Raw genomic sequence first — 27,423 nt, 5'->3', positions numbered from 1 at the left:
TAAAATCTAAAATTACAAATACTACAAAAAAAAAAAAACCCTGAACAAATAACATACTGGACAAATGCCAATCAACCTCAGCACCTGGACAGAGAGGTAAATCGAAAGGAAGGGTCAGAAGATCAGTGTAAATTAAATGCCACCCGAAACAAATTAAACCTTTAATTGTTTTTGAAAAAAATCAGCTGATCTAATTTATATTCAAATGAACCTTTTCTGCAATAACAGCCTTAATTCTTTTGGGGGAAGTACTGTTTGTACCAGTTTTGCACATTATTCAGAAGTGATTCTTCCCCATTCTTCTTGGCAGAATTTACAGAGATCCTGTAGATTGGTGGGATGGTGCCTCTGGACAGCAGTTTTCAAATGGTGCCACAGATTCTCAATAGGGTTAAGATCAGGGCTTTATTTGGTCATTCAAAAACACTCTGACCTTTTCCATTTTTGAGCCACTGCAGTGACATTTTGGCCTTATAATTAAGGTTATTGTCATGTCTAAACATAAATCTTCTCCTGAGCAGCAGGTTCATAGCAGCCTGGAACAAGTTCTCCTGTAATATTGTGCGATATTTATGCCCATCCACTGTCCCTTCAACTCTGACAAGATTCCCCATCCCAGCACATGAAAAGCATCCCCATAGCATGATGCTATCAGCACCATATTTCACCACAGATTCAGTGTTTCTTGGGGCCTGGGCAATGTTAGTTTTACACCACACATACCTCTTTGAAGTCTGGCCCAAACTTCTAATTTGGTCTCATCTGACCATAAAATCTTCTCCCACATCTTAACTCAGTGCTTGTCATACTTTATAACAAATGCCATACATGCTTTTATGTGGACCTTCTTACGTAATGGCTTCTTTCTTGTTACCCTCTCGTAGAGTACTGTTTTATGGAGAGCTCTTGAAATTGTGGACTCGGGCATCTTCACTTACGTTTTAGCCAAAGAGAACCAAGAGTGATGGTTGGATTTTAAGTAGCCTCTCTCACCAGTTGACGTCTCTCTCTGATGTTTAGTTCTGATGGATGGCCTGCTGTAGTAAGAGTCTTGGTGCTGTGATGAACCTTCCACTTTCTGATGTTGGACCCATCAGTGCTTAACAGGAAATTCAAACTCTCCGATAATTTTTGAAGCCATTTCCTGCCTTGTGCATTTCAATGACCTTATTTCTCACATCAGCAGACTTTGATTGTCCAACAAAGGCTATGACACTTACAAAGGGTGCTTTTTATATTTGGAGACATTACAACATTACAACAATCTAGACGAGAACAAACCATTCAGCCCAACAAAGTTCACCAGTGCTATTCACTTAATTCTTCTAAAAAAGATAAAGTCTAGTTTTCAAAGTTCCTAAAGTCCTACTGTCTACCACACTACTTGGTAGCTTATTCCAAGTGTTCATAATTCTCTGTGTAAATATACAAGGAGGATCTAATTAAATGACTGTCACCGTTGCTGCTTCTGTGATTAATTTGTCATTTGTGCAAACCTGGAGCTTCCAAAGCAAAGAGGTTTAATGCAAACATTAACATTTTAGTTTTTCTACATCACTTACTGTAAATATCTACAGAAAATGGTTAATTTTGACTTTGGAAATGTATTGTTATGGTATTAAGAGTTTACATTAAAAACACTGAACGGATAAATATGTGTAGAAATCTTTCATTATGCAGAAAATTATGAAGGCTTTCAAGTGGGTTGAATACTTCTGTACACCACTCTATATGTGCAGTCTAAAACTAATCAAACCACAGAATGTGACAGAGCAGGAGCCTTTGGACTGGCTATATTTAATTTTTTTAATTAGCTATATTTTCAGCCAACATCGCACAGACAAATGTAATCAGTTATCTGGAAGATATAAACTGGTTTTGTATGAGTGAATCTTGGTGCCTGTACAGTATGTGATGTACTGACATCCCAACTAGCATTTGTTCCTACTTTACAGATGATACTGCTGTGATAAGATCTGAGCCATGCAATCTTGAACTGGATTGTGTAAAAAAAAAAAAATGAACAGATGAATATGTTTACAGCAATCTGAAAAATTATTAAGACAAAACCAAGAGATCAGAATACAAGGTAATTTAGAAAAGACAGACATGATCACAAATGGTTGGAGGTAGCCATTTATATAAGATTATTTAAATGTGTGTGTCATTTAAAAGGGCAATAAGTAATCTCTTAGTTAATTTATAAAACAGGAAGCTAAAACCACACTACACAAGACATTGGTAGTGTGCGACAGAACCCAAATTGTAACAATGAACAGGAACTCACTGTTAAAATTACTGTTTTCAATTTTTCTTTTTGTAAAATCTTGATTGCTTTGTATGGATTGTAATAAAATTAATAAAAATAAAAAATAAATAAATAAATAAAAATTACTGTTTTCAACTCTGTAAATGTACCCAGATCCACATTTGCGTGTGCAGACAAAATTAGGTAATTTTTATATCAGCAAGGATGACTGCACTATCTAGACCTCCAAATTTTTTTTTCTGCATAAGACTCCTCATTTGTGAAAATGTATGTGCTCTAAATGCCACAACTAATGCATTAACAAACAAATACCTAGGTGCAAACTGTGTGGCAACCACAAACTCAAAAGCATAGTATGAAATGAATTTGGGAGACCTTAGTCCCTAATAATCATGACACATCTCTGTGCACAGAGGGTATTGAACAGTACAAAAATGAAAAGGAGCTACAAAGCTTATAGGCTTCGGTCAAAAATGAGTAAAGAAAAGAAAATGCAAATCGATAACATTTATAAATATCATGACAACTAGGTTAACTGTTATGCTTAGGGAGTACAAATGACAGCACCGTTATAAGACAAATAACATGCTGAAAAGGAGCTTTTAACAATGTAACATTGTAAGAAGATACTTAAAGAATCCATTGGATAAATCAACTTCTATGCATATAACAAAATAATAATTGCTTAAGTTTTTAACCCAGGGAAGAGTTTAGTATTATGCTAGTACCCCGAGGGTAGACTAAAATCAAATTAAACAATTTTCAAATTATATAGGTTGAATTGCTAAAACAAATGACTAGAATATGAGAAACAAAACATCAGGGCTGGTCAACATTTATCATAAACTGCTCAAATTAGCTACACAGTACATAAAAAAAGAAAAGAAAAACTAGTTTTGTTACTGGATCTGTGAAATTATCAAAAACTAGGAGCTACACAACACAATGACATTATATAAAAAAACACTGTGCCAAACCGAGGTAATTACAGGTTATGAAACAAGATTATTATTTTTTAATTAGGAGATGTCAGAGTCTTTCTCCACTTGGGATTACTGCTTAGTAACACACATAACATTAAAATTTGCTGATGACACAAAAGAAGTTAGAACAACTCAAGAGTCAGCTAAAGCCCTTCAAATATACCTGACAAGAAACCAAACTGAGACCATTAAAAAATGGGGAAAGCATTTACTATAAATAAAGGCAATTGTTTACCTAAAAGAAGGAAAATATAATATAGAATTTACACTTGGGGACTGAATCTATGAAGTATTGCACAGTATACTTGATTTGTTTTTTGTGTTCTTCATTTTTTGGAGTTTGTTTAGAATTGTGCTTTATTTTAACTATAAAGCATTTATAATATCACATAGTCTGTTGGGCACACAAGTGAAGGTGAAATGGAACTAGACTAAGATGCAAACCTCTGACCGTCATAATAAACGTTTCATTACTGCATGTATATGATGGTATTAGACTGCTATCCTACTTGGTTGTTAGGCTGGGTAATTCTGTCAAAAAATACAATGTCAACTGTTAAACAGTACTTGCTACGATATTTTTAAATGTGTTTAAGGTGCAAATCTGATATGCTGCAGTGATAGCATGAGATCCACAGATAAAAGTAGCTGCCTACTAACAATGCTCTTCTTAAGTCAGTCATTTAGATCACTTGAGTAATAATGATGCATTTTATTTATGCAGCACCTTTCCCATACTCAAAGCTCTTCACAGAAATTCAGAAAGAAAAACAGGGCATATACAACATTGGATACAAATAATATCTATATAAATATTAAATAAAGATAAATACAGGATTTGCAAAGCATTGAAATAAAATAAACAATAGTAAACCAGAATAAAATACAAATCTACGAATGCTTCAAGAAAACCTTGAACAGATAACATAATTTTGCATTACAAACACAAATTTTCATGGGCATCTGGATAGAGTGATTAAACTAAAAGAGGGGGTTAAAATGTCAGGGTAAGTTAAATGCCTCTGAGTTTAAGTTGTCTTTTGAGTTGGCCGATCTCATTCATTTGTAAAGGTCATTCCAATGTCTGCTTGCTATAGGGCTAAAGGCTCCATCACCCATAGAGTGGAGGTTAGTTTTGGGCAAAACCAGATAGCCAGAATGAGTGGACCTTAGTGAGGGACAAGAGCATAGTGACAAAGGAGGTTACTGATGTAGTCTGCTGAAAGGCCATTTAAAGCTTTATAGGTTATTATTACAATTTTATACTCAATCCTGTAAGACAGAGGGAGCCAGTGAAGATGGAGAAGGATGGGTGTGATATGCTCACTGTTGCAGGTCTGTGTAAGCACTCTTGCAGTGTATTTATGAAGCAACTGGAGCTGTGATTAAAGATTAGAGGCAGCTGCCAATAGGGAGTTAAGTCGATGCAAGGTGTAATAAAAGCATGGGCAAGTTTCTCAGCATTGGAAAAGGAGCCTATACAGGTAGTCCCCGGGTTACATACGAGATAGGGACTGTAGGTTTGTACTTAAGTTGAATTTGTATGTAAGTCGGAACAGTTACATTATTTTAATAAATGCTATTGCTGACCGATTCTAACCAAGTGCTCTGCCAATGAATGATGGAGTTTCACCTTTCTCTGACCTTTTAATTACTTCAACTTTATTTTCAATGGTGATGGTTTTTCTCTTATTTACTGTATCACCAGCACTTGCATCAGATTTGTGTTTCAAAGACATTCTTGAAGGGTTGAAGACAAAAGGTTAAGATGAATTCTCTGCACAGCACTGTACACACTATCACAGCAGGAAAGTACCCATTAACACATCTGATGTAATGACAAGAGATCACTTACTGCTAAGTGCGTAACAGTACAAGCAGGCTTACTATTGAGAATGACTGGGGGGTTGGGAGGGGGGCTGGGTTTTCCTTCACTCGCCCACCACACAGTCACCTCCACTACAGTATGCTGCCTGCAGTGTCCGCCCACTGAGAACAAACACGGTGCAGCCAAAGGCGGGTAATGAATTGCCCAACCCCAATTCAACAGGCAGCCATCCGAGGCACATGCTACCCCTGCCGCACCAGTTCATCCTCAGTGGCCTCCGTTCAGCCACAACCTGGTCACCGCTTGCAGCATTACTAGCCGTGTGCTGGGCGGGCAGTGAAATGCCCCCCTCCGCTCCATTTAGCCTGTGTCCAATCAGGAGCAGTAGCTGCAGCGGCATAGTGGGTGAGCAGCGAAATCGCCCCTCTCCAGCCACCGCTTGCATCATCCCCTAGCCGAAGATGACGGAGCAGCAGTTACTGAAGCACATGTATTACAGCTGTGGCCTCGTTCGTAAATTGTAGGTCGGATGTCCATGACCTTGGGACTACCTGTATAAATTTATTATTTTATAATAATCAGGACAGAACTGTGGGGGTAGATGTAATTGAACCACTAGGGTCAAGTGACCATAATATAAAACAATTCTCAGTGTTTCAGAACACTGACAGAAGAAGAAGGTCTGATGACATGATCATCAAGAGTGATTGAGAGGTAATATCACTCAGGCAAGCTCTGAGTCTCTTTTAACACTGAAATACAGTTAGGTCCATAAGTATTTGGACAATTTTCATAATTTTGTCTCTTTACACAACTACAATGCATTTGAAATAAAGAAATCATTATATGATTGAAGTCTAGGCTTTTGACTTGAATTCAAGGGGTTTATCAAAAAAATCATATGAAGTGTTTAGGAATGACAGCATAGCCCCCAACCCCATTTCCAGTGGTTCAAAAGTATTTGGACATTTGCCTGACATGCTATTCCACAGCCAGGTTGGATCAGTTCCCTAATTAATTCATTAATTATTAAGCAGGTAGAAGGTCTGCAGTTAAATGTAATTTGCATTTGGAATTTTGCTGTCACTGTGTACACTCAAAATGAGGTACCAAAAGTCATTCATGCAAGTCCATCATTCATTCCAGTCCATCATTAGGCTAAGAAAACAAAACAAACCCTTTAGAGAGATAGCAGAAACACGAGGAGTGGACAAATCAACCATTTTGAACACAATGGAGAACTCAGCCAACACCAGAAGATCTGGAAAACCGCACAAGACAACTGTGCTGGATGAGCACATAATTTTGCCCTTGGTGAAGAAGAACCCCTTCACAACATTTAGCCAAACTAAGAACACTCTCTGGGAGGTAGAGCTATCATTGTCAAAGTCTATAATCAAAAGAAGACTTCATGAAAGTAAAGCCAGAGGGTTTACCACAAGGTGCAAACCACTAGTAAACCTCAAGTATAGGAAGGACAGATTAGACTTTGCCAGAAGTGTGAAACATGGTGAAGGCAATTTTATGGCATGATTATACATGGCTGCGAATGGAAGTCAGTCACTTGTGTTTATTGATGATATGACTGCTGGCAAAAGTAGCAAGGTGAATTCTTCAGTGTACAGGGCTATACTGTCTGCTCAGATTCAGCCAAATGTTGCTATACTGATAAGCACAATGCTTCACAGTACTGTTGCACAATGAGCCAAAACATACTATGAAAGCAAACCAACTGCCTTTCAACGCAAAGTGGTGAAAGATTTTTCAAAAGCCAATCAACTGACCTCAACCCAATTCAGCATGCATTTCACTTATTGGAAAGTCCAACGAGCAAGCAGCACCTGAAGACAGCTGCAGTAAAGGCCTGGCAAAGTATCACTAGGGAGGAAACATAGCACTTGGAGATAGATAGTAATGCATCATGCTTGACAGTATCGAATGCTTCAATAAGATCTAACAATTAATATACTGATTTGCTCATAGTCTGCTGCTATAAGTAAATCATTAGTAGTTACTTGAATCAGAGCAGTTTCACATCTGTGCTGAGCTTAGGCTCAAAAACCAGAATGAAAGGGTTCAATCAGCTTATTACAAGCTACATAAGTGTTGAATTGGGAGGCCACAACATACTCAAGAACTTTAGTCAGAAAAGGTAAGTGACACATGGGCTGAAAATTATTGAGCTTCAAGACCAGTCATTTTTAATTTTGGAGTTACAGAAGCGATTTTAAAGTAGCTGGCACAAAGCCGGAATCAAGCAATATATTTATTATTGTTGTAACAGTCAAGATTATGGTATACAGGCCAACTTTGGGAATTGTGGTGGAGATGGGGTCCAGTAGGCATCATCTTACAGACTAGTGAACAATAAAAGTAGATGAAACTGGTGAAAATTTGGAAAAGAAGCTGGATGGAGAGGGAAGACAAGGAAAATATAAAAGTATGATGGATTTGTATTAGTAATTTTTTCATTTTTTTAATCTTATAATGTAAAAACTAAAGACATTTTTCATATTCTTCAATGGAAGAGGTAACTGGGCCAGATACAGGCCGAATTTTTTAAACAGAGAGAAAACCCCTCAGGTGATCATAGCCATTATCCATTATTATGCCAAAATGTGTATTCTTGGCTGCATTTACAGTGATCCCTTGCTATATCGCGTTTCGACTTTCGCGGCTTCACTCCATCGCGGATTTTATATGTAAGCATATCTAAATATATATCATGGATTTTTCGCTGGTTCGCGGATTTCTGCGGACAATGGGTCTTTTAATTTATGGTACATGCTTCCTCCGTTGGTTTGCCCAGTTGATTTCATACAAGGGACGTTATTGGCGGATGGCTGAGAAGCTACCCAATCAGAGCACGTATTATGTATTAAATAAAACTTCAATGATATACGATATGCTTCCCGCGTGGTGCTTCGCATACTTAAAAGCTCTAACAGCACCTATTGATTTTTGATTGTTTGCTTTTCTCTCTCTCTCTCTTTCTATGACATTCTCTGCTCCTGATGGAGGGGGTGTGAGCAGAGAACTGCCCTAGTGTGCACTCCTCTGAAAAATGCTGCAAGACTACCTTCACATTGCTCCCTTCCTTGCGGCTGCTTTATCGCGGTGCTTCGCATACTTAAAAGTCCGAACAGCACGTATTGATTTTTGATTGTTTGCTTTTCGCTCTCTGTCTCTCTCTGACATTTTCTGCTCCTGACATGCACTCCTTTGAAGAGGAAGATATGTTTGCATTCTTTTAATTACGAGACGGAACTGTCATCTCTGTCTTGTCATGGAGCACAGTTTAAACTTTTGAAACAGAGACAAATGTTTATTTGCAGTGTTTTAAAGTCCCTGTCCCTACAACCTCCTGTGTTTCTGTGCAAATCTGTTACCCATGTGTGGCAATATAAAAATAACAATATAAAAGTAAGGTTTTTACTTCTCGGATTTTCACCTTTCGCGGGGGGTTCTGGAACACAACCCCCGCGATTGAGGAGGGGTCACTGTATTGCATCTTTGTAAGTTCTTTTATGGTCAGGCACAGTAAGCTGCTTTCATAGATCGTAATGTTAAATTATACCATGGAGCTGAATGTTTAAAAGATATCTCCTTGTGTTTTAAAGGAGTATTTTATCTAATGTTGAATGGAGGACTGAGTTATAGTGATCGACTATTTAATGTGGATGGAATAGGGACCAAATCCACCATGAGACCACCAGAGTGGGTAGGAAAATCAACATATTGCACCAAGTCAAAACATTCCAGTGGGGACACGAAGGATCATCAATGTGGATATTAAAGTCACCTACAAGATAACAGTCTGAGAAAGAGAAATGAGTTAGTATTTCAGACAGATAAGAAAAGAAAAGACGCATTGTGTTTTGGAGGATGATAGATGAAATTAGGACCAGTGTAAGGATGAAAGCATAACAACTGTGTTTTAATGACTGCATTGGCTTTAAGCTGAAATAGTCCTTAAAGACAATTACAGTAACTTATATTAGAGCATAGTAAAAAGTCATGTAATAAGAAATATATAAAGATATATGGAAATCATGCATTTGTAACATAAATGTCCTACACGGTATGTGCATATTAAACATTAATGTGGCCTAATAGCACATAACACATACACTGCTGCAAAAAAACTATTTACCCCACTTCCAGATATTCTCTATTTGAGTATATGTCTTACAATCAATTGTTTCAAAACTTTAGACAAAATATAAGAACAAGGGAACCAGAGTAAACACAGAAGACCATTTCTAAATTGCTACTGAATATGTTTAAGTAACGAAGTTACCCAACATCTGTACTACCCTATCCATGTGAAAAGGTAATTGTAAACTTGGTTAATCACTCAAATAGCTGACCAAAGTGAACTGATAATTAAAATCAGCTAAATAAGCACAGCTAGACCTAACTGTAGCCAGCCCTGTTGAAACTAAACCTCACCATATATTGATCCTCGCTATAAAAATTAAGTGGTCAACACAAGGTTTCCAGAATAATCAAATCAAATTCCAGAAGAAATAATGAAAAAAGTTGTTTAAATTTACCAATAATGAAAGTGTTATGAGGCCAGTTCTAGGACTCTGGGACCACACCACAGTGAGAGCAATTAGCACCAAATGGAGAAAAGTTGGAACAGTGGTGAGTCTTCCCAGGAAAGCCAGACCTGTAAAAAATACTCCAAGGACACAGCAACAACTTGTTCGAAATGTCAAAGAGGATCCCAGAAAAACTTCCAAAGAACTGCAAGCCTCTCTAGAACCAGCTATGGTCAGTGTTCATGACAAAACGGTCAGAAAGAGATGGAGTAAAGATAGGATAGTAGCAAAACGGAAGCCTCCCCTATCCAACAGTAACATCAATGTTCATATCCTGCAGCTAGTCTTTGGTTAATGGCTTTGCAGTCCACCTAATACACTGTTATTAGAGACCTACAGAAACAAAGGGCTTTTCACACCTTTACACAGTACCTTCTGCACCAAGCTTGCTTAAAACCTAGCTGGGGAATGGGGGTGCGCTCACTGCATTGTTTAACACCAGAATTACCAAAGCCTATGCAAAATCTTGTAAATCCGTCCCACCTCTCAGTCAGCATCTTTTGTCTGTAAATGTGCCGATCAAGGCAAGCAGCCTACTATTCCATCCCCCCACTGCCGCAGAATGGGCACAAAGTTCTCCCAGATCCAGCCTTGATTATCTAAGAGTCAGGTACCTAGAGATGTATAGGGAAATAATAGGTCATTATTTGGAACACATGCATTTCATGTGTGTTCCGTTTCTACAACAATCTATGTAAACACGTCATTAAAGCAGAAACTTTCATATTTTAGTATTAAATGACAAAATGTAGGATATAGCGGGTTGGATAATGTATGGATGGATAACAAAATGTAGACATAAACTGTATAATGTGTGAAGCCTGAAGTCCAAAGTTAAAATAAACACTTTCACAAAAGGTTCAAGGATGATACAATAGCTTCTGTGGCACAGCGGTAAGAACTGCTGACTTGTAATCAAGAGTCCCCCGGTTTGATCCCGATTCCCTTGTATATTTGCCGTTTTGAGTAGTGAGCTGCTCTTACTGTTAATATTATACAATATAAACATACATTTGATTTGCATCTGTAACAGTCGGTGTAAATTTGTAGTACTTGTAAAAGTTAGCTTTTTTCCCCCCACTTTTATTCTCTCAGTCACGAACACGATACATACTACCCCAACCCCCAAAGGAACTGACACTTAGTTTTTATTTGTAACTGGGAATAACTATAGATGTGAGTGGTGTTTTGAGACAATGGAACTGGAAATTCTCTGATCTGGATGGACAAAAGCTGACACACAAACGCTGGTGAATCTGCCTTCTTCCTATCTCACTGTCACTTGAATTTTTTTATTCAGTTTTATTGAGTGTTCCTACTCTTGCTGAATTAGTATGCACCTTATGGTCCACAATGTCAAAGCCACACTTGCAAAAAAGAGAGACAGAGGTATAGAGATATAGAGCAGAGTTGAACTCAGATGACAATAAGGGTTCTACATCGGAAAAAGAATGTACGTCGCACATTTGCCGTCGCTGTACTTTGTATATAAAAGCCAGATCGAATGTTATTTACTCCGATTTATTCACTTACTTCCTACACCTTCCAGTGTTTGATCGACACGGGTATGTTAAAAAAAACACGTGTAATGCCATGAAAAGTGCATGCTGACACTTCATTTCACAAGCAATGGCACGAGAATGCAGTCAGACTTGTTTTTTGGACACATGCACCATCCAGATCTAAACACTAGCATGGCGAGTCGCTCGCGTACTGAAAAGTCTATAGCTGCAGGTGGAAGCTGCCGCTGCTGTACTTTGTATATAAAAGCCAGAACGAATGTTATTTACCTCGATTTATTTACTTATCTTGCTACAGCGTAAAGTCATAAGTAGACTGTAGAGCTACCTGTGTACATATACAAAGTACAGCGATGGCAAAAGTGTGACGTGCATTCTTTCTCTGATTTAGAACCCTCATCAGCATCTGAGTTCACCTCTGTTATAGTGCATCTTTATGTGAAAATAGAAGTGTCAAATTTATATTTTTATTGTAAAATAGTAAGAATAACAGCAGCTCGTTTCTCAAACCTGAGCTATCTGGGGTCGAACTTGGGACCTTTTGATTACCAGTCAGAAGTTCTTACCATTGCGCCACCAAAGTGGTCATATTAAAAACATGTCAAAGTCGCACCCTATCGCGGGTTCTGCAATTATATTCATAAATAAAAGTGTACTTGTTTTGTTATACTTGTACCTTTTGTGAAATTGTTTATTTGATATTTCGACTTCAGGCTTCATACATTATACGCATCAGGTCTACATTTTGCCAATTATTACTAAAACATGAAAAACGTTTCTGTTTTAACAATGTGTTTACATAGATTGTTGTAGACATGGAACACACATGAAATGCATGCGATATTTGAAGGCACAGAGCATTGTGGCACTTTCTTTTATCACCTTTTTGACAAAATAGATTTCTACGTTAAATTACAGTTGATATTTGCTTAGCCCAAGCGTACAGTAGGTACACTACTGAAATTCTTTAGCTAACCTGTTATGTTTGTGGTGATGTAAAAGAGAAAAGGCACCTTCTTTCATATTTATGGTTTTACATATTACCAGTAAGGATGGTCATATAATCCTTATTTGAAAAATTGGCAAACAGCACATTTATTTTGTTGTTGTTTATTTTCTCTAAATGTTTACAGTTAAATAGTACAGTCCTGTGCTACAGAAATGCGGCTGTGCCAAGTTTACTGGTACTCAAACTGAGCTGTGCTACATTCACATGCAGTTTAACACAGGAGTCTCTTCTAACATGACCAAATGTTAATGAGCGTCCGTTAAACATCTGTATGCTGTGTTGTAGATATTGGATTATACAAACGTTGCCATTAATTCAAAGTGCTACAAACACCAGCACTGTCCAATGTCTCGTGTTTTATGTACTAAAACAGAATTGAAAATAAGGGCATAGACTCTGAATGAATGCCCTGCAGCTATTAACACTTCACATAGCACTGGCTCTATCAGGTAGCATGGTGGCTGTTACCACAACAGAATGTAAAAAAAGAAATAAACGGCAGAGATTCATATATTATATATCACTACAAAATATTAAAAAAAAAGAAATACGTTAATGCTTCGAATAGCACCTGCTTTGTCAGGCAGCACACAATTGGCTGTCAGGAAAAGGACAAGCACAAGTGCATTGGAAGTTTGGCCAATTGGTAAATAAGTAGACATAGGCCATGATTTTCTGTTGTGTAATTTGACATGGCGCAGGAATCCGCAAATCTAACATAACCCACAATAAAATGTTACACTGACTAAAGCACACACTGCTGCATGCCCCATGTGAGTTTACCTTATAGCACTGAAGTCCATCTTGTGGACAGAAAGAAAATTTAAGGTGCCCTTGTGGCACCCTGGAAGAGACTAACTCATAGCACAAGTTTTCATGTTGCCTCATCTGTATATATTACAGTTGTGGTCAACATTACTAAGAATAATATAAAAACTGAAAAGTCACCATGACTCAATTTTTGACATCCTTTTGAAAAATTTAGATTAGTTTGATTAGCAGAAATAGATTATCATTGCAGTAAAACTAGGCTCACCTGTGACAAATTGCAAATACTAACATGGCATAAATTATTTAATGATCAACAAATGAATGAAGCATTTAATGCTTAAAAAAAGGTCACTTTCATTCACTGCTCCTTTCTGACAATGCCAAAAGAACAATCTAAGAACAATGGACAATCTATTACAATGAACAGAAAATTATCAGAGGATACAAGGCCATATCCAGAGATCTTGGCACTGTGGTTTCTACAGTCTGCAATGTTACTAAGAAGGTAGCTACTCATGAAACTGTCAAGAACGTACCAGAACATAGTGGAAAGAGGAAAATTAATAAAAGAAGTAGGGCTTTGATTGGGTGGAGTGCCTTTAATACAGTCATCTATGAAAAAACTACATGCAAGTTAAAAGTTCTGAATACTTTTTTAGGTTGCATAACTTTGGACATCTTAAAATATTCTGATGTTGAAAAGGTTTGTATATTTACAATTATTTCTTGAGAAAATGGAAAGAATACATCTATTGTACATACTGGGACCAATTTCCTACTGTAAAGAATAGCATCAGAATCAAGGACACTAAATAACACAGACATGAACTAAAGACTACATATGGTGTATTTTTTTTAGCATTAACTGCCATCACCTAAAAATAAACCTGTGGCATTCTTGTTATTGTTCCAGACTATTAAATGTACTGTAGTTTTGCTAGGACCTATTTTTCTCCTGTATTATTCACAAAAATATAGCTAAAATGTACACATTTCATAAGAATTAGACTTTGAATAAAGGATACTATTTACAACTCAAACCAAGAAGTAAACTGTTGAGCCTGGTTACCTTGAAATGTAGCTGTCCATTTCAAACAGGCAAGGGAATGATGGAATTACAAGGCTAGGAAGAAGTGATGAAGTGAGTAGAGCATTTCCTGCTGGAATCGAATCTTTGTGCATTAAACAATGTAAAAAATGCAAAGACATACATATTAGAATGTTTACTGTTTTTAAGTTGTGAATGTGCCTTTGCAATTCAAAAATATTCTTAGAAAATGAAATAGTTAAAAACAGAGCACTAAGCTTTGTTTTAGCCTATGAAATATATTTTCTATTGAACAAAACGTGTTTGTAATGCAGACATTTTGGACAGTTGGAGAACCTTAACCCCCTAAAATGTAGACTGCCATTTGAAAATGCTACTGACACAGGATACTGGCAGCTGGTAGTCCTGGGATGAATAAGCTGCAAATTTACCAAGCTATACTTGGGAAGTAAGACTTAAGACTAAATGGAAGAATAAAAATAACGATGGGAATAAACATGTTCACTGATTTAGATGGAATGGAAAATGTGAGTAGTTATCCTTAAAGATCTGAGATTAAATTATGCAGTTAATTTCTTAGTAGTCAATAAACACATTTATAAAAACAATAGCTTCTGGATTTTCCAATCTTTACTATATGTCAGAAAACAAATATGACTTAGAACTTTGCCTAGCCTACAATGGGCATGCATGCATCAGGTAGAAAAACCTTGAAGGGACTATGCAGTGAAAATATTCAGTGCCTTGTGAAAATCAGATTCCCTTGCGTTTTATGCACTTTCAAGGCTATCAGCATGCAAAAGACACTGATACTGTGGTCACAGCATATAGAAAAAGGCAGAAATTACTAAAGGAGCAGCACAGAATTGCCCTGTGTTAAGTCAATACACTGAATGCAGTTGAAAGTAACAGTATGTTCATTTGTGACAGGACTGACCTTAAGCTGTACACAGCAATCTGAAAACATACTGCACAACATTTACAAAACAATCTCAATAGAGAGCATGAATAAATGCGTACATACCCGCTTGTGTCTATATCTTTGCCTTACTGCACTGTGCTTTCATGTCTCTCTTTGTCCTTTAATATTGTAAACTCAGCTGCCCTCTACACCCACCCATTCACTTACTTAAGTGCCTTATCATTAATTTTTCTGCAGAAAGAGCTCCTCCTTACTGAACAGGTTATATTTAAGTAATAAAGATTGATAAGAGGCTGAACTGATTAAATTTAATTAATAAAGATTGAGGCAGTCAACCAAGTTATTTACAATCTTATTTTCATTGGGCTTCAAATTTTTCACCAGAACAGTAATGCTGCCAGCCACAGGATTTATCACAAGACTGGGGCGGCTGGTAAATTATTTGCCTTTTGCACAGGTATGCAGCACCCACACTGAACAAAACACAATTTAGATGCATACAGGCAAGTAGCTAGGCAAGCGCCATGGAAAGTAACACGACTTTGTTTGCTATTTTGGAATATTTTTTCATTCAGCCAAGGGTGACCAATCATGGAATGAGGTTTTGTAATAAGCAGAATCCAATTGGGGATGGCCAAAAGTAAGCATGAACCAGTCGGAGCATAATTAGGTATCATTTTCGCCCATCCACATTAAAACACATATGCTTCATATACGAAAGTATTCAGCTCTGGAAACAATTTTTAAGTCTTCATATTCTGGGGCTGAAAATCCTAGGCTAGTGGATGAAAGGCAAAAAACAAAGACAAACCTCTGCATTTCTAAATGAAAATGTAGCAGTGTGGATGGGGCTTTAGATTAAATAGGCTGAAACCTATTAATCGACAAGGCCAGATAACCTTTATACTCGTGTGACTAAAAAGGTTAGTAAGTGCAACATAAATCCTTCACATATACGTACTTTAGAAGTCACTGCAACACTGGAGAACTCCTAAAGACTGGAAAATAGCAAATATTATTCCATTATATAAAAATGGTGATAGGGCAGATCTATGTAACGATAGGCCAGCAAGCTTAACATGCATCACAGGTTAATTAATGGAAGTAAATATTTAAGAAAAGATTAGCAGCACATGGCAAGAACAGGAGTTTTACTGAACAGTCAACATAGGTTCAGAGAGGGAAGGTTGTGTTTTACTAATATGCTGGAGTTTTATGGGGAATAAAACAAAAGGGTGATCAGAGTAGTGCACATGAAAATATTTATATTGGTTTTCAGAAAGTGTTTTATTTTGTCACTAATAAAAGGTTGTGCATCAAACAAAAACTTGGACTTAAGGTGCAAAATTGGTTAAATCAAATGAAGTGGAGGGTGGTGGTACAAGGAACCTTATCAGAATTGGGTAATGTCAAAAGCGTGGTGTCCATTAAAGGTCAGTGCTAGGTCTGCTACATTTTTTAATAAAACATAAATGATCTGGACAAGATCATTAAGTTTGCAGGATGATACCAAACTAGGCAGACTAACGGATACAGTCACATGAAAATGTTTGGGAACCCCTCTCAACCTGCATAATGATTTACTCTGCTTTCAAAAAAACAAGATAACAGTGGTATGTCTTTCATTTCCTAGGAACATCTGAGTACTGGGGTGTTTTCTGAACAAAGATTTTTAGTGAAGCAGTAATTAGTTGCATGAAATGAAATTAAATGTGAAAAACTAGCTGTGCAAAAATTTGGGCCCCTTTATAATTTTGCTGATTTGAATGCATGTAACTGCTCAATACTGATTACTTGCAACACCAAATTGGTTGGATTAACTCGTTAAGCCTTGAACTTCATAGACAGGATTGTGTAAAATTAAGAGAAAAGGTAATTAAGGTGGTCAATTGCAAGTTGTGCTTCCCTTGGGACTCTACTCTGAAGAGTGACAGCTTGGGATCCTCAAAGCAACTTTCAAAAGATTTGAAAACAAAGATTGTTCAGTATCATGGTTTAGGTGAAGGCTACAAAAAGCTATCTCAGAGATTTAAACTGTCAGATTCAACTGTAAGGAATATAATTAGGAAATGGAAGGCCACAGGCACAGTTGCTGTTGAACCCAGCAGGTCTGGCAGGCCAAGAAAAATACAGAAGCGGCATATGTGCAGGATTGTGAGAATGGTTACAGACAACCCACAGATCACCTCCAAAGACCTGCAAGAACATCTTGCTGCAGATGGTGTTTCTGTACATCGTTCTACAATTCAGCGCAATTTGCACAAATAACATCTGTATGACAGGGCGATAACAAAAAAGCCCTTTCTGCACTCATGCCACAAACACAGTCATTTGTTGTATGCAAATGCTCATTTAGACAAGCTAGATTCATTTTGGAACAAACTGCTTTGGACTGATGACACAAAAATTGAGTTATTTGGTCAAAACAAAATGCACTGTGCATGGCGGAAGAAGAACACCGCATTCCAAGAAAAACACCTGCTACCTACTGTCAAATTTGGTGGAGGTTCCATCATGTTGTGGGGCTGTGTGGCTAGTTTAGGGACTGGGGACTTTGTTAAAGTTGAGGGTCAGATGAATTCAACCTAATATCAACAAATTCTTCAGGATAATGTTCAAGCATTAGTAACAAAGTTAAAGTTAGACAGGGGTTGGATATTCCAACAAGACAATGACCCAAAACACAGTTCAAAATCTACAAAGGCATTCATGCAGAGGGAGAAGTACAATGTTCTGGAATGGCCGTCACAGTCCCCTGACTTGAATATCATCGAAAATCTATGGGATCATTTGAAGCAGGCTGTCCACGCTTGGCAGTCATCAAATTTAACTGAACTGGAGAGATTTTGTATGGAAGAATGGTCAAAAATACCTCCATCCAGAATCCAGACACTCATCAAAGGCTATAAGAGGCATCTAGAAGCTGTTATACTTGCAAAAGCAGGCTCAACTAAGTATTGATGGAATATCTCTGCTGGGTTGCCCAAATTTATGAACCTGTCTAATTTTGTTATGATGCATATTGCATATTTTCTGTTAATCCAATAAACTTAATGTCACTACTGAAATACTACTGTTTCCATAAGGCATGTCATATATTAAAAGGAAGTTGCTACTTTGAAAGCTCAGCCAATGATAAACAAAAATCCAAAGAATTAAGAGGGGTTCTCAAACTTTTTCATATGACTGTAACCTAGAATCCTTAATCATTACACACGGGGACTATAACAGCATACAAGCAAGGGAAAATTTGTGGCAGATGAAATGTAATTTAAGTAAATGTAATGTTTTTAACATAGGATGTAAAATATTACATTTAAATAGTCAATGGGAGGTCTGAAACTTGAGGCAGTGTACTGAAGCCAATAAGAAGACTTACAAAATGTTAGGTTATATATCACAATGTGTACACCACAAGTCAAAGGAAACTATGATTAAGCTTTATAACGTACAAGTGAGCCTGCACCTGGAGTAATACATGCAGTTTTTGGCTCCAGGCTACAAAAAAAAAAAATGATATAGCAGCCCTAGGAAAGCTGATTCTGGGACCTAGAAGTGTGATTTATAAGAAAATAAATTAAAGGAGCTGAACATTTTCAGTTTAAGTAAATGGAGATTAAGAGGTGATATGGCCAAAGTCTTTAAAATTACAAATCAATACAGTGGGTCTAGACTGTTACTTCAAAATGATTTCAACAAGAACACATGGACAAAGTTGGCAATTTAAGGGTAAATTTCACATAAACAGAAGACCACAGAATAAATTTCCAAATAGTATGTTAGACAGCAGGACTTTAGGGACCTTCAAAGCTCGACTGGATGTTATTTTGGACAAATTAGATGGATGGGATTGGCAAGGTTTATTAGGCTGAATGGTATGTACTCATCAATATTTTTTAAGTTATTAGGAATGATGCAGCCCCGACAGTTTAAACAAGTGAATATGGAGAGTGTTTATATGTAATAATAATAATAATAATAATAAAAATCCCTTATAAGAAAATACCAGATCAGTCTAAACATTTCTGGAAAAAGGCTGCCATGTGTTCTAATCTATTAAACTCTTTGATCTTTAGATATGAAAGTCAAACATTGTACATTTATTTTACATCTGGTAATATAGCATTCTGTGCTGGTAGGCCATTTTATTCTAATAACTAACAAAAAATAATTCGGGTAGACATTTATATCAGAATTGTCTGAGGCGAAGGTGCACGGAGGTTCATATAAAATACTGTTGAGGTCAATTTTTTCATTTACACAAATTGTTAAAATGTTTAAAACTTAATTTTTTTAAGTTAAACAAATAGTACAAATCAATCTACTAACAGCAGTAGCCTACATAATATGAAGTATAAATGGTGCAATTTTTTTAAAAATTTAACAAGCAATCCCAATTTATATCTACACCAACCAAAACTTTAGTGCAAATAATAGTCCATAAACAATATATAACAAATAAATAAAGACAGGGCATTGCTAGAAAATGACCAGAGAAGGGCATCTAACCAGATTTCCAGACTGCAGCAAATGACCTATGAGGAAAGACTGACAGAGTTTAAACTTTTTAAGTTTAAGCAAATAGAGATTAAGAGGTGACACAAGTGAAGTTTTTAACATGATGACACAAATTAGTACAGTGGATTGAGACCATTACTTTAACATAAGTTAAACAAGAACACAGTTTACAGTTGTAAACTTAAGGGTGAATTTTGCACAAATAATAGAATTTGTTTTCTTGACAGAGAACTACAGGCACATGGAATAGAACTATCAAACAGTGTGGTGGACAGAAGGACTCTAGAAACATTCAAAATTCAACTTGAGGCTGTTTTGGAGGAATTAGGTGGATAGGATTGGCAGGTTTTGTTGGACTGTATGATCAGCTTTTGTAAAATGTTTTTCAAATGTTTTAAACTTAAAGCTAAACATTACACAATCATGTGTAACTATTTTACCTTGATGAATTACAATATGAAATGAACATTTACTTCTTGCTGGAAAAAAATGTTTTACAGCTTTTTTGCCATTGATATATTGCAAGTACAAATAATTAAATTTAATTGTATTCATTCAGACAGTAATAATTCAATATTATGGAACAATTTAAACAAATACTACAAGAAAATTATGATGTGATAAAAAATGAGCCAATCCTTATAGAAGTATAATATGTACACTTAATTGCGGGTAGACTTTTTTTATATATAAACTAGGGGGGTAAGCCCCCCTGGCGTCCAACCCCCAGTTGTGGCCAGAATATATGTAAAATCTGTAAATGTACAAAAGAAAAATGATTATTTATTAGAGTCAAAATCACGAAATTCTATATACATATGTAAAAGAAAAATTAATTATTTATTTAATGGAATAAAAATCATGAAATGAAAATAAAATATTAACTCTCTTACCAATTGGAGAATTCCCATTAAGCTGAGGTCCACTATGCTCGATGAGCATTTATAATAGACAAATAAACAACCCATTCGTTTTAACTGACATTTTTTATAAACCACGACTTTCTTGATATTTTAGTTTATAATTTAAAAACGGAATAAGAATCTGAAAATCTAACACCACATTAACGTTTGATAAATTCTGAAAAGAATGATACCAAACATATATATGTAGGTTTTAAAATAAGCCTGATATAAACCGTTGCACTTTTTTATATTATATATACTGTATGTATGTATATGTATATATGTATGTGTGTGTGTGTGTGTGTATATAGTACACACAGTATATATAGATAGTAGATTGTACCTGTCCATCATCCAAACTGTATAAAGAAATCCATGAATAAATCTCAGTGATTAATAAATATCAGTAAGCAATTAAAACTGTACTTTAACAAACTGTTGAACATTCTTCTTTTAAAAAAATGTACCTGAACTCAAGGCAATGCCTGTCCCACGGTGAGAAATCGACATCAGCATAGGAACTGACCACCTAATTAAAAATGAAACAAAGACTGTCTGAACCATTCTTTGTGCACAATACTACCCAATGCCCTCATAACAGCCTTTCAATATTGCACATACCCATAAATGGTAATATGGGGAGATAGTGGCCGCTTCAGTTGAGTGTTCTTGTCCCAAAACTTCTGCATCTCATCTTTGGCACTTGTTCCCATTGGTACTGCACTATAAGAAACCATGTAAAATGATCACCGCTGTCATATACTGAAATTTAGCAGTGAGTTAAGAACAGAGAGCAGACATGTTAAATTAGTGTATTCTCTGAAATTTAGATTCATCCATTACTTACAATTTAGTCCCTTTTTATAGAATAGATGTACACTTTTGCAAATAGGTGAAAAACAAAAAATAATACAATAAAAAAATAACAGCAATGCAAAGTGCATTATGAATATACAAACTATGTTAAATGTAATACTATATTTTGATAGTCATTAACGCATTATACAGCTTGAACAGATCTACCTGCTATTTCAGAAAAACAATGCTGCAGCTGTAAATCATAGCTAACATTAACTGGAAGAAGCCTCAACGGAAAACACAATTATGGTTTGAGATATCAGTACTTACTGTCTATAAAGTATACAAGTTGGATGATGAGCTGAAACAATATGTCTGCCACGAGCCAGTGACCTGCAAATGACAGAAAAAACAAATCTTGAGCATGTTTTTTTTAATTCCACTAAAAGAACTAAGCTCTAACAGTTCGACTGCTTACACTGCTTAAAAGCATCAGACCTCAGAGAGATGCATTTTTGTGTATACCTGCTAAATTAGCAATTCAGTCTGCTTGCCTTTTTCCAGATAAAAATGAGTTACTGTACTTGACAACCAACAGCTGTGCCTGGTGATCCCAAAAATGCTTACATCAGCAGGTGATATTTTCTCTGCTGCAGTAAAGCTTTATGAGTCAAAAAAATGCAGATTGTATCTTTATACAGGGCCATCACAATTTAATATTCAGATTTATTAATGAGGAGGAGGCTCTCCTTCTCTTCATATGCTCTAATACAGTATAAGGCAAAAACCTGGAATTTTAATGGCAAAGCAACAGAAAACCTTTTGCATGCCATACGGAAAAGAGTGGATAAACATTACATTAATCCACCCTCTTATGCATCTCTGGAAATTACAAGCCTTCAATCAAAGCTACAAAGTACTGAAATGGAATTAACACCATATTTAAAGTGTGTGATGAGTAATGTGCTAAATTCCTGTCTGGTTCAGTCTTTCTTCATTTCACATGTAATATAGTAAAATTAAATATTATGAAACAATTTTGTTCACTACCAAAAAAAAACTATTTCTATTCACAAATGAAGAACATTTAACTGTGAAAGGATGTGAACTGATTTCAGAAAGATGAATACATAAAACACTCTTAACACACTTCAAGGTAATATGACACAGCTTATCTTGCCAGCAACAGGCATTAGTCCATTTCAGGATTTATTCATATACAAAGGTCCAATTTAGAAAAGGAAAACAACCTAACTAATGTACAACAGTATCAGATTACCTGGAGAAAAACCCATTCAGTCTGGGTATACTTCATATGTGCAGCAACTAGGTGCAGGATTTATACGGAGAACAATGTACCCATGATACAGCAATGCTACACACTGCTCCATTATGTTAGACTACCGTGTAGGCCTATGATTGAAAACGGTGAGCTGGTTCACTGTGTTGGCATGCCCCTTACTCAAGTGGGGAAAAAAAAAAAATTGGATGATAAAACTTTAGGAATGTATCGTAACACTCAGCATTGGTTAAATGTAATCAAGCAGTAGCAATTTGAATGTTCATTTAAAAATGAATGGGGTAAAGAATTTGTGTGTAAAATACTTTAAATAACCCATAAGCATCATGAAAGCTACCTGGATTGACCAATCAAGGTCACCAAAGTTGTGCCTATTTTCTACATACTTTCCAAAACTCAATAAAATTTAATAACATTCTTCTAAGAGATAATTGAAAAGTTTCTGCCATTTCTTACAATTGCAGCATTTTTTATACTGCTAACCCATTAGTGAACCTAGGTAAGAATAAAAAGGAGTAACAATGAAGGTGGATATTATTTCAAAGTCAAACGTGACAAGTGATAAAAAAGAGACAAAAATAGACATGAATCTTTGAATTCAAATTAATTTGAATGATTTTTTTTCAAAAAATAATAAAACTGAATAAAAAAATCATTTAAATTCAGTTTTATTCAAGAATCCAAGAATAAAGCTGAATTAAAAAATTTGTTCAGAAGACATGTTGATGTAAATGTCCATGTGCAAGGACAAGAAGAAATGATTGAGCTGCGTTTGTATGTCTGGTTTTATCCCTTCATCACCAACATTTACAAGTACCATAAATTTACACAGGATGTTACAGACTTGGGTCAAATGTACATTTTCATTATAATAATAAAAAAGCTTGATTACTACTCAAAGCACTCAATGCAGGGACAATGCGAGATTCTGACCTATTATCTCGAGGTTCCCAAGTGGTAGCCTTTCCACTGACCCATCTGCAAAGATCTAAGACAGAACAGCATTATCACTGTAACAACTGGTTCAAAAGGAAACATGCAAACACACATATGCAAATGTTTTTTACTTTGTACCAACTGTTAGCTGGGCTTCAGCAAAATGTCAATTGAGCAATTTCTTTTTCTTCAGTTTTATTCTTGAATAAAAGCCTACTTGTTTTGTTACACCTTTTGTGAAAGTGTTTATTGGATATTTGAGCTTCAGTATTCACACATCCTACGCTTCACGTTAATATGTGGTTATTACTTTAACATATGAAAACATTTTCTGTTTTAGCTGTTTGTTCAGCACTTCTTGCCTCGCATTTCCTCTGTCATTCTAGATTTACAAGAATCGTTGTAGACACAGTGTAGATGGGAGGAATAATGGCGTAGGGATTATTCTGAAGGAACAGAATGTCAAAAGTGTTTTGGAAGTGAAAAGAGTGTCAGACAGAGTAATGATTATGAAGCTGGAAATTGAAGGTGTGATGGTGAATGTTGTTAGTGCAAATGTCCCGCAAGTTGGGTGTGCAATGGATGAAAAAGAACATTTCTGGAGTGAGTTGGATGAAGTTATAGACAGTGTACCCAAGGGACAGAAAGTGGTGATTGGAGCGGATTTCAATGGACATGTTGGTGAACGGAACAGAAGAGACAAGGAGGTGATGGGTAGGTATGGTGTCAAGGAGAGGAATGAAGAAGGTCGGCTGTTAGTGGGTTTTGCAAAAAGGATGGGCTTGGCTGTGTTGAATACGTATTTTAAGAAGAGGTAGGAACATAGGGTGACATACAAGAGTGGAGGAGGATGCACACAGGTAGATTATATCCCTATGCAGAATAGTCAATCTGAAGGAGATCAAAGACTGCAAAGTGGTAGCAAGGGAAAGTGTAGTTAGACAGCATAGGATGGTGGTTGGTAAGGATAATGCTGGAGATCAAGAAGAGAAATAGAGTGAGGGCAGATCCAAGGATCAAATGGTGGAAGTTGAAAAAGGAAGACTGCAAGGTAGAGTTTAGGGAGGAGGTAAGGCAGGCATTGGATGGCTAAAGAAATGGCGTATGAAGAGTTATATGAGAGGTTGGACACTAATGGAAGGAGAAAAGGACCTGTACCAATTGGCTAGACAGAGGGACTGAGCTGGGAAAGATGTACAGCAGGTTAGGGTCATAAAGGATAAAGATGGAAACACACTCACAAGCAAGGAGGGTGTGTTGAGAAGTTGGAAAGAGTACTTCGAGAGGCTGATGGATGAAGAGAATGAGAAAAAGAGAGAGAGAGAGAAAGTTGGATGATGTGGAGATAGTGAATCAGAAAGTGCAATGGATTAGCAAGGAGGAAGTAAGGACAGCTATGAAGAGGATGAAGAATGGAAAGGCCATTGGTCCAGATGACATACCTGTGAAAGCATGGAGGTGATTAGGAGAGATGGCAGTGTAGTTTTTGACCAGATTGTTTAATAGAATCTTGGAAAGTGAGAGGTTGCCTGAGGAGTGGAGAAGAAGTGTACTGGTGCCGATATTTATTTAAAATTGTTGAGCCACAGCATGAAGTTATAGGAAAGAGTAGTGGAAGCTATGTTAAGAAGGGAAGTGATAATTAGTGAGCAGCAGTATGGTTTCATGCCAAGAAAGAGCACAACAGATGCAATATTTGCTCTGAGGGTGTTGATGGAGAAGAATAGAGAAGGCCAGAATTAGTTGCATTGTGCCTTTGTGGACCAGGGGAAGCATATGACAGGATGCCTTGAAAGGAGTTGTGGTATTGTATGAGAAAGCTACTCAAAGCTTCATGATGCTCCAACAATGATGGACGGATTAAAAGGAAGAAGTCTACGTGACCATCATCATCATCAAGCCCTTCCGTGAGAACCCTAAATCCAAAGAGGACTGTTTCATTTATGTTAGGTAGAATGCCCAGAGGGGACTGGGCGGTATCATGGTCTGGAATCCCTACAGATTTTATTTTTTCTCCAGCCGTCTGGAGTTTTTTTGTTTTTTCTGTCCCCCCTGGCCATTGAACCTTACTCTTATTCGATGTTAATGTTGATTTATTTTTTATAATTATGTCTTTCATTTTTCTATTCTTTAATATGTAAAGCACTTTGAGCTACTGTTTGTATGAAAATGTGCTATATAAATAAATGTTGTTGTTGTTGTTGTTGAGTGGCAGAGAAGTATGTAAGAGTTGTACAGGATATGTACGAGGGAATTGTGACAGTGGTGAGGTCTGCGGTAGGAGTGACGGATGCATTCAACCTGGAGGTGGGATTACATCAAGAATTGGCTCCGAGCCCTTTGTTATTTGCAAAGGTGATGGACATGTTGACAGATGAGATTAGAGAGAAACCCTTGGACTATGATGTTTGCAGATGACATTGTGCTCCTTAGCGAGAGAGGGGAGAAGATTCAGAAGACCCTGGAGATGTGGAGATATGCTCTAGAGAGGAGAGGAATGAAGGTCAGTAGGTACAAGACAGAATATATGTGTGTGAATGAGAGGGAGATCAGTAGAATGGTGAGGATGCAAGGAGTAGAGTTGGCGAAGGTGGATGAGTTTAAATATTTGGGATCAACAGTACACAGCAACAGGAATTGTGGAAGAGAGGTGAAAAAAAGAGTGCAGGCAGAGTGGAATGGGTGGAGAAGAGTGTCAGGAGTAATTTGTGACAGATGGATATTAGCAAGAGTGAAAGGGAAGATCTACAGAATGGTAGTGAGACCAGCTTTGTTATATAGGTTGGAGACAGTGGCACTGACCAGAAAACAGGAGACAGAGAGGGAGGTGGCAGAGTTAAAGATGCTAAGATTTGTATTGGGTGTGACAAGGATGGGCAGGATTAGAAATGAGTACATTAGAAGGTTGGCTCAGAGTGAACGGTTGGGAGACAAAGTCAGAGAGGCGAGATTGCGTTGGTTTGGACAGAGCGATGCTGGGTATATTGGGAAAAGGATGTTAAAGATAGAGCTGCGAGGCAAGAGGAAACGAGGAAGGCCTAAGAGAAGGTTTATGGATGGGGTGAGAGAGAACATGCAGGTGATGGGTGTGACAGAGAAAGATGTAGAGGACAGGAAGATATGGAACAAGATGATCTGCTGTGGCAACCCCTAACAGAAGCAGCCAAAAGAAAATGTATTTCAAATCACTATATTTCATTACTTACATAATTTTTTACAAATGCATCACCAGATAAACACTTCCACACAGATTTCAGATGCGAGGATTACAACAGGGTGATGCCTTCATCTGGGTGAATGATTGGTGGTGGGTGTAGCAGGTTGCATTCTGCTAATCCACACATTTGCAAAACAAAAGAGGGCTATTATCGCAGTGATAAGGAGCTATGAGCTTCTTGGCGTATGTCAGAGACAACGAAAAAAAATTGTTAACTTCAAGAATTTTACTGTTAACATGGTACTTTAGTTATGATAGTTTGAAAAACTCTAGTAAGTCAAGCACACATTCACTTTATACTTTAATCCCAAAATACACCATGAGATTAAAGTGGACATTTCGAGATTAAATTTGAAATTTCAATTTTAATCTCGACATAGACCATTTTTTTTTTCAGACAGTGGGGTGCGGCTCACATTTTCATGTTGACTTTGATATGTAACCACTTCTTTCAAATTTCGGGCACTGCGTGACTTTCTGAACTTGAACTTTTGAGTGCCTCCGCCATGCTGTACCGCTCCTTCAATTTCCTTTTTTTTTTATACCACTGCTTAAGCCACCAAATAGTAAGTTTTTCCTTGCCTTCATTTCACTGAGCAGAACCTCCAGTTTGCATTTGCTAAAATTATTTTTTTACATATGCTTTTGCAGCCTTATAACAAAACACTAAATGGAATGGGTTATTTATACTGGTTTGTATATATAAATAGGCATAATTCTGGGAGGTGTTAGGATGGGGCTATAGGTGCCTGCATGTGCATTAAAATTCACATTAATTGGGATTTACAGGGT

The 27,423-nt window shown here is 36.8% G+C and overlaps 1 protein-coding gene across 1 annotated transcript in view; it reads right to left on the bottom strand.

Annotated features, from left to right (window-relative positions):
* Positions 1-27,423, bottom strand: part of sdhc (succinate dehydrogenase complex, subunit C, integral membrane protein) — a 48,191-nt gene that overhangs the window by 2,309 nt on the left and 18,459 nt on the right. The window contains exons 2-4 of the mRNA XM_039741128.1: positions 21,509-21,571; positions 21,002-21,103; positions 20,848-20,909 (exon numbers count right to left, since the gene is read on the bottom strand). Coding sequence (XP_039597062.1) covers positions 20,848-20,909; positions 21,002-21,103; positions 21,509-21,571 — 227 coding nt within the window. The remainder of the gene's footprint in view (positions 1-20,847; positions 20,910-21,001; positions 21,104-21,508; positions 21,572-27,423) is intronic.

This window comes from Polypterus senegalus, chromosome 18 (genome assembly GCF_016835505.1).
Source record: "Polypterus senegalus isolate Bchr_013 chromosome 18, ASM1683550v1, whole genome shotgun sequence".
Taxonomy (NCBI): domain Eukaryota; kingdom Metazoa; phylum Chordata; class Cladistia; order Polypteriformes; family Polypteridae; genus Polypterus; species Polypterus senegalus.
Note: the sequence above shows the minus strand (reverse complement) of the source record. Positions and strands in the feature narration are given on the sequence as shown.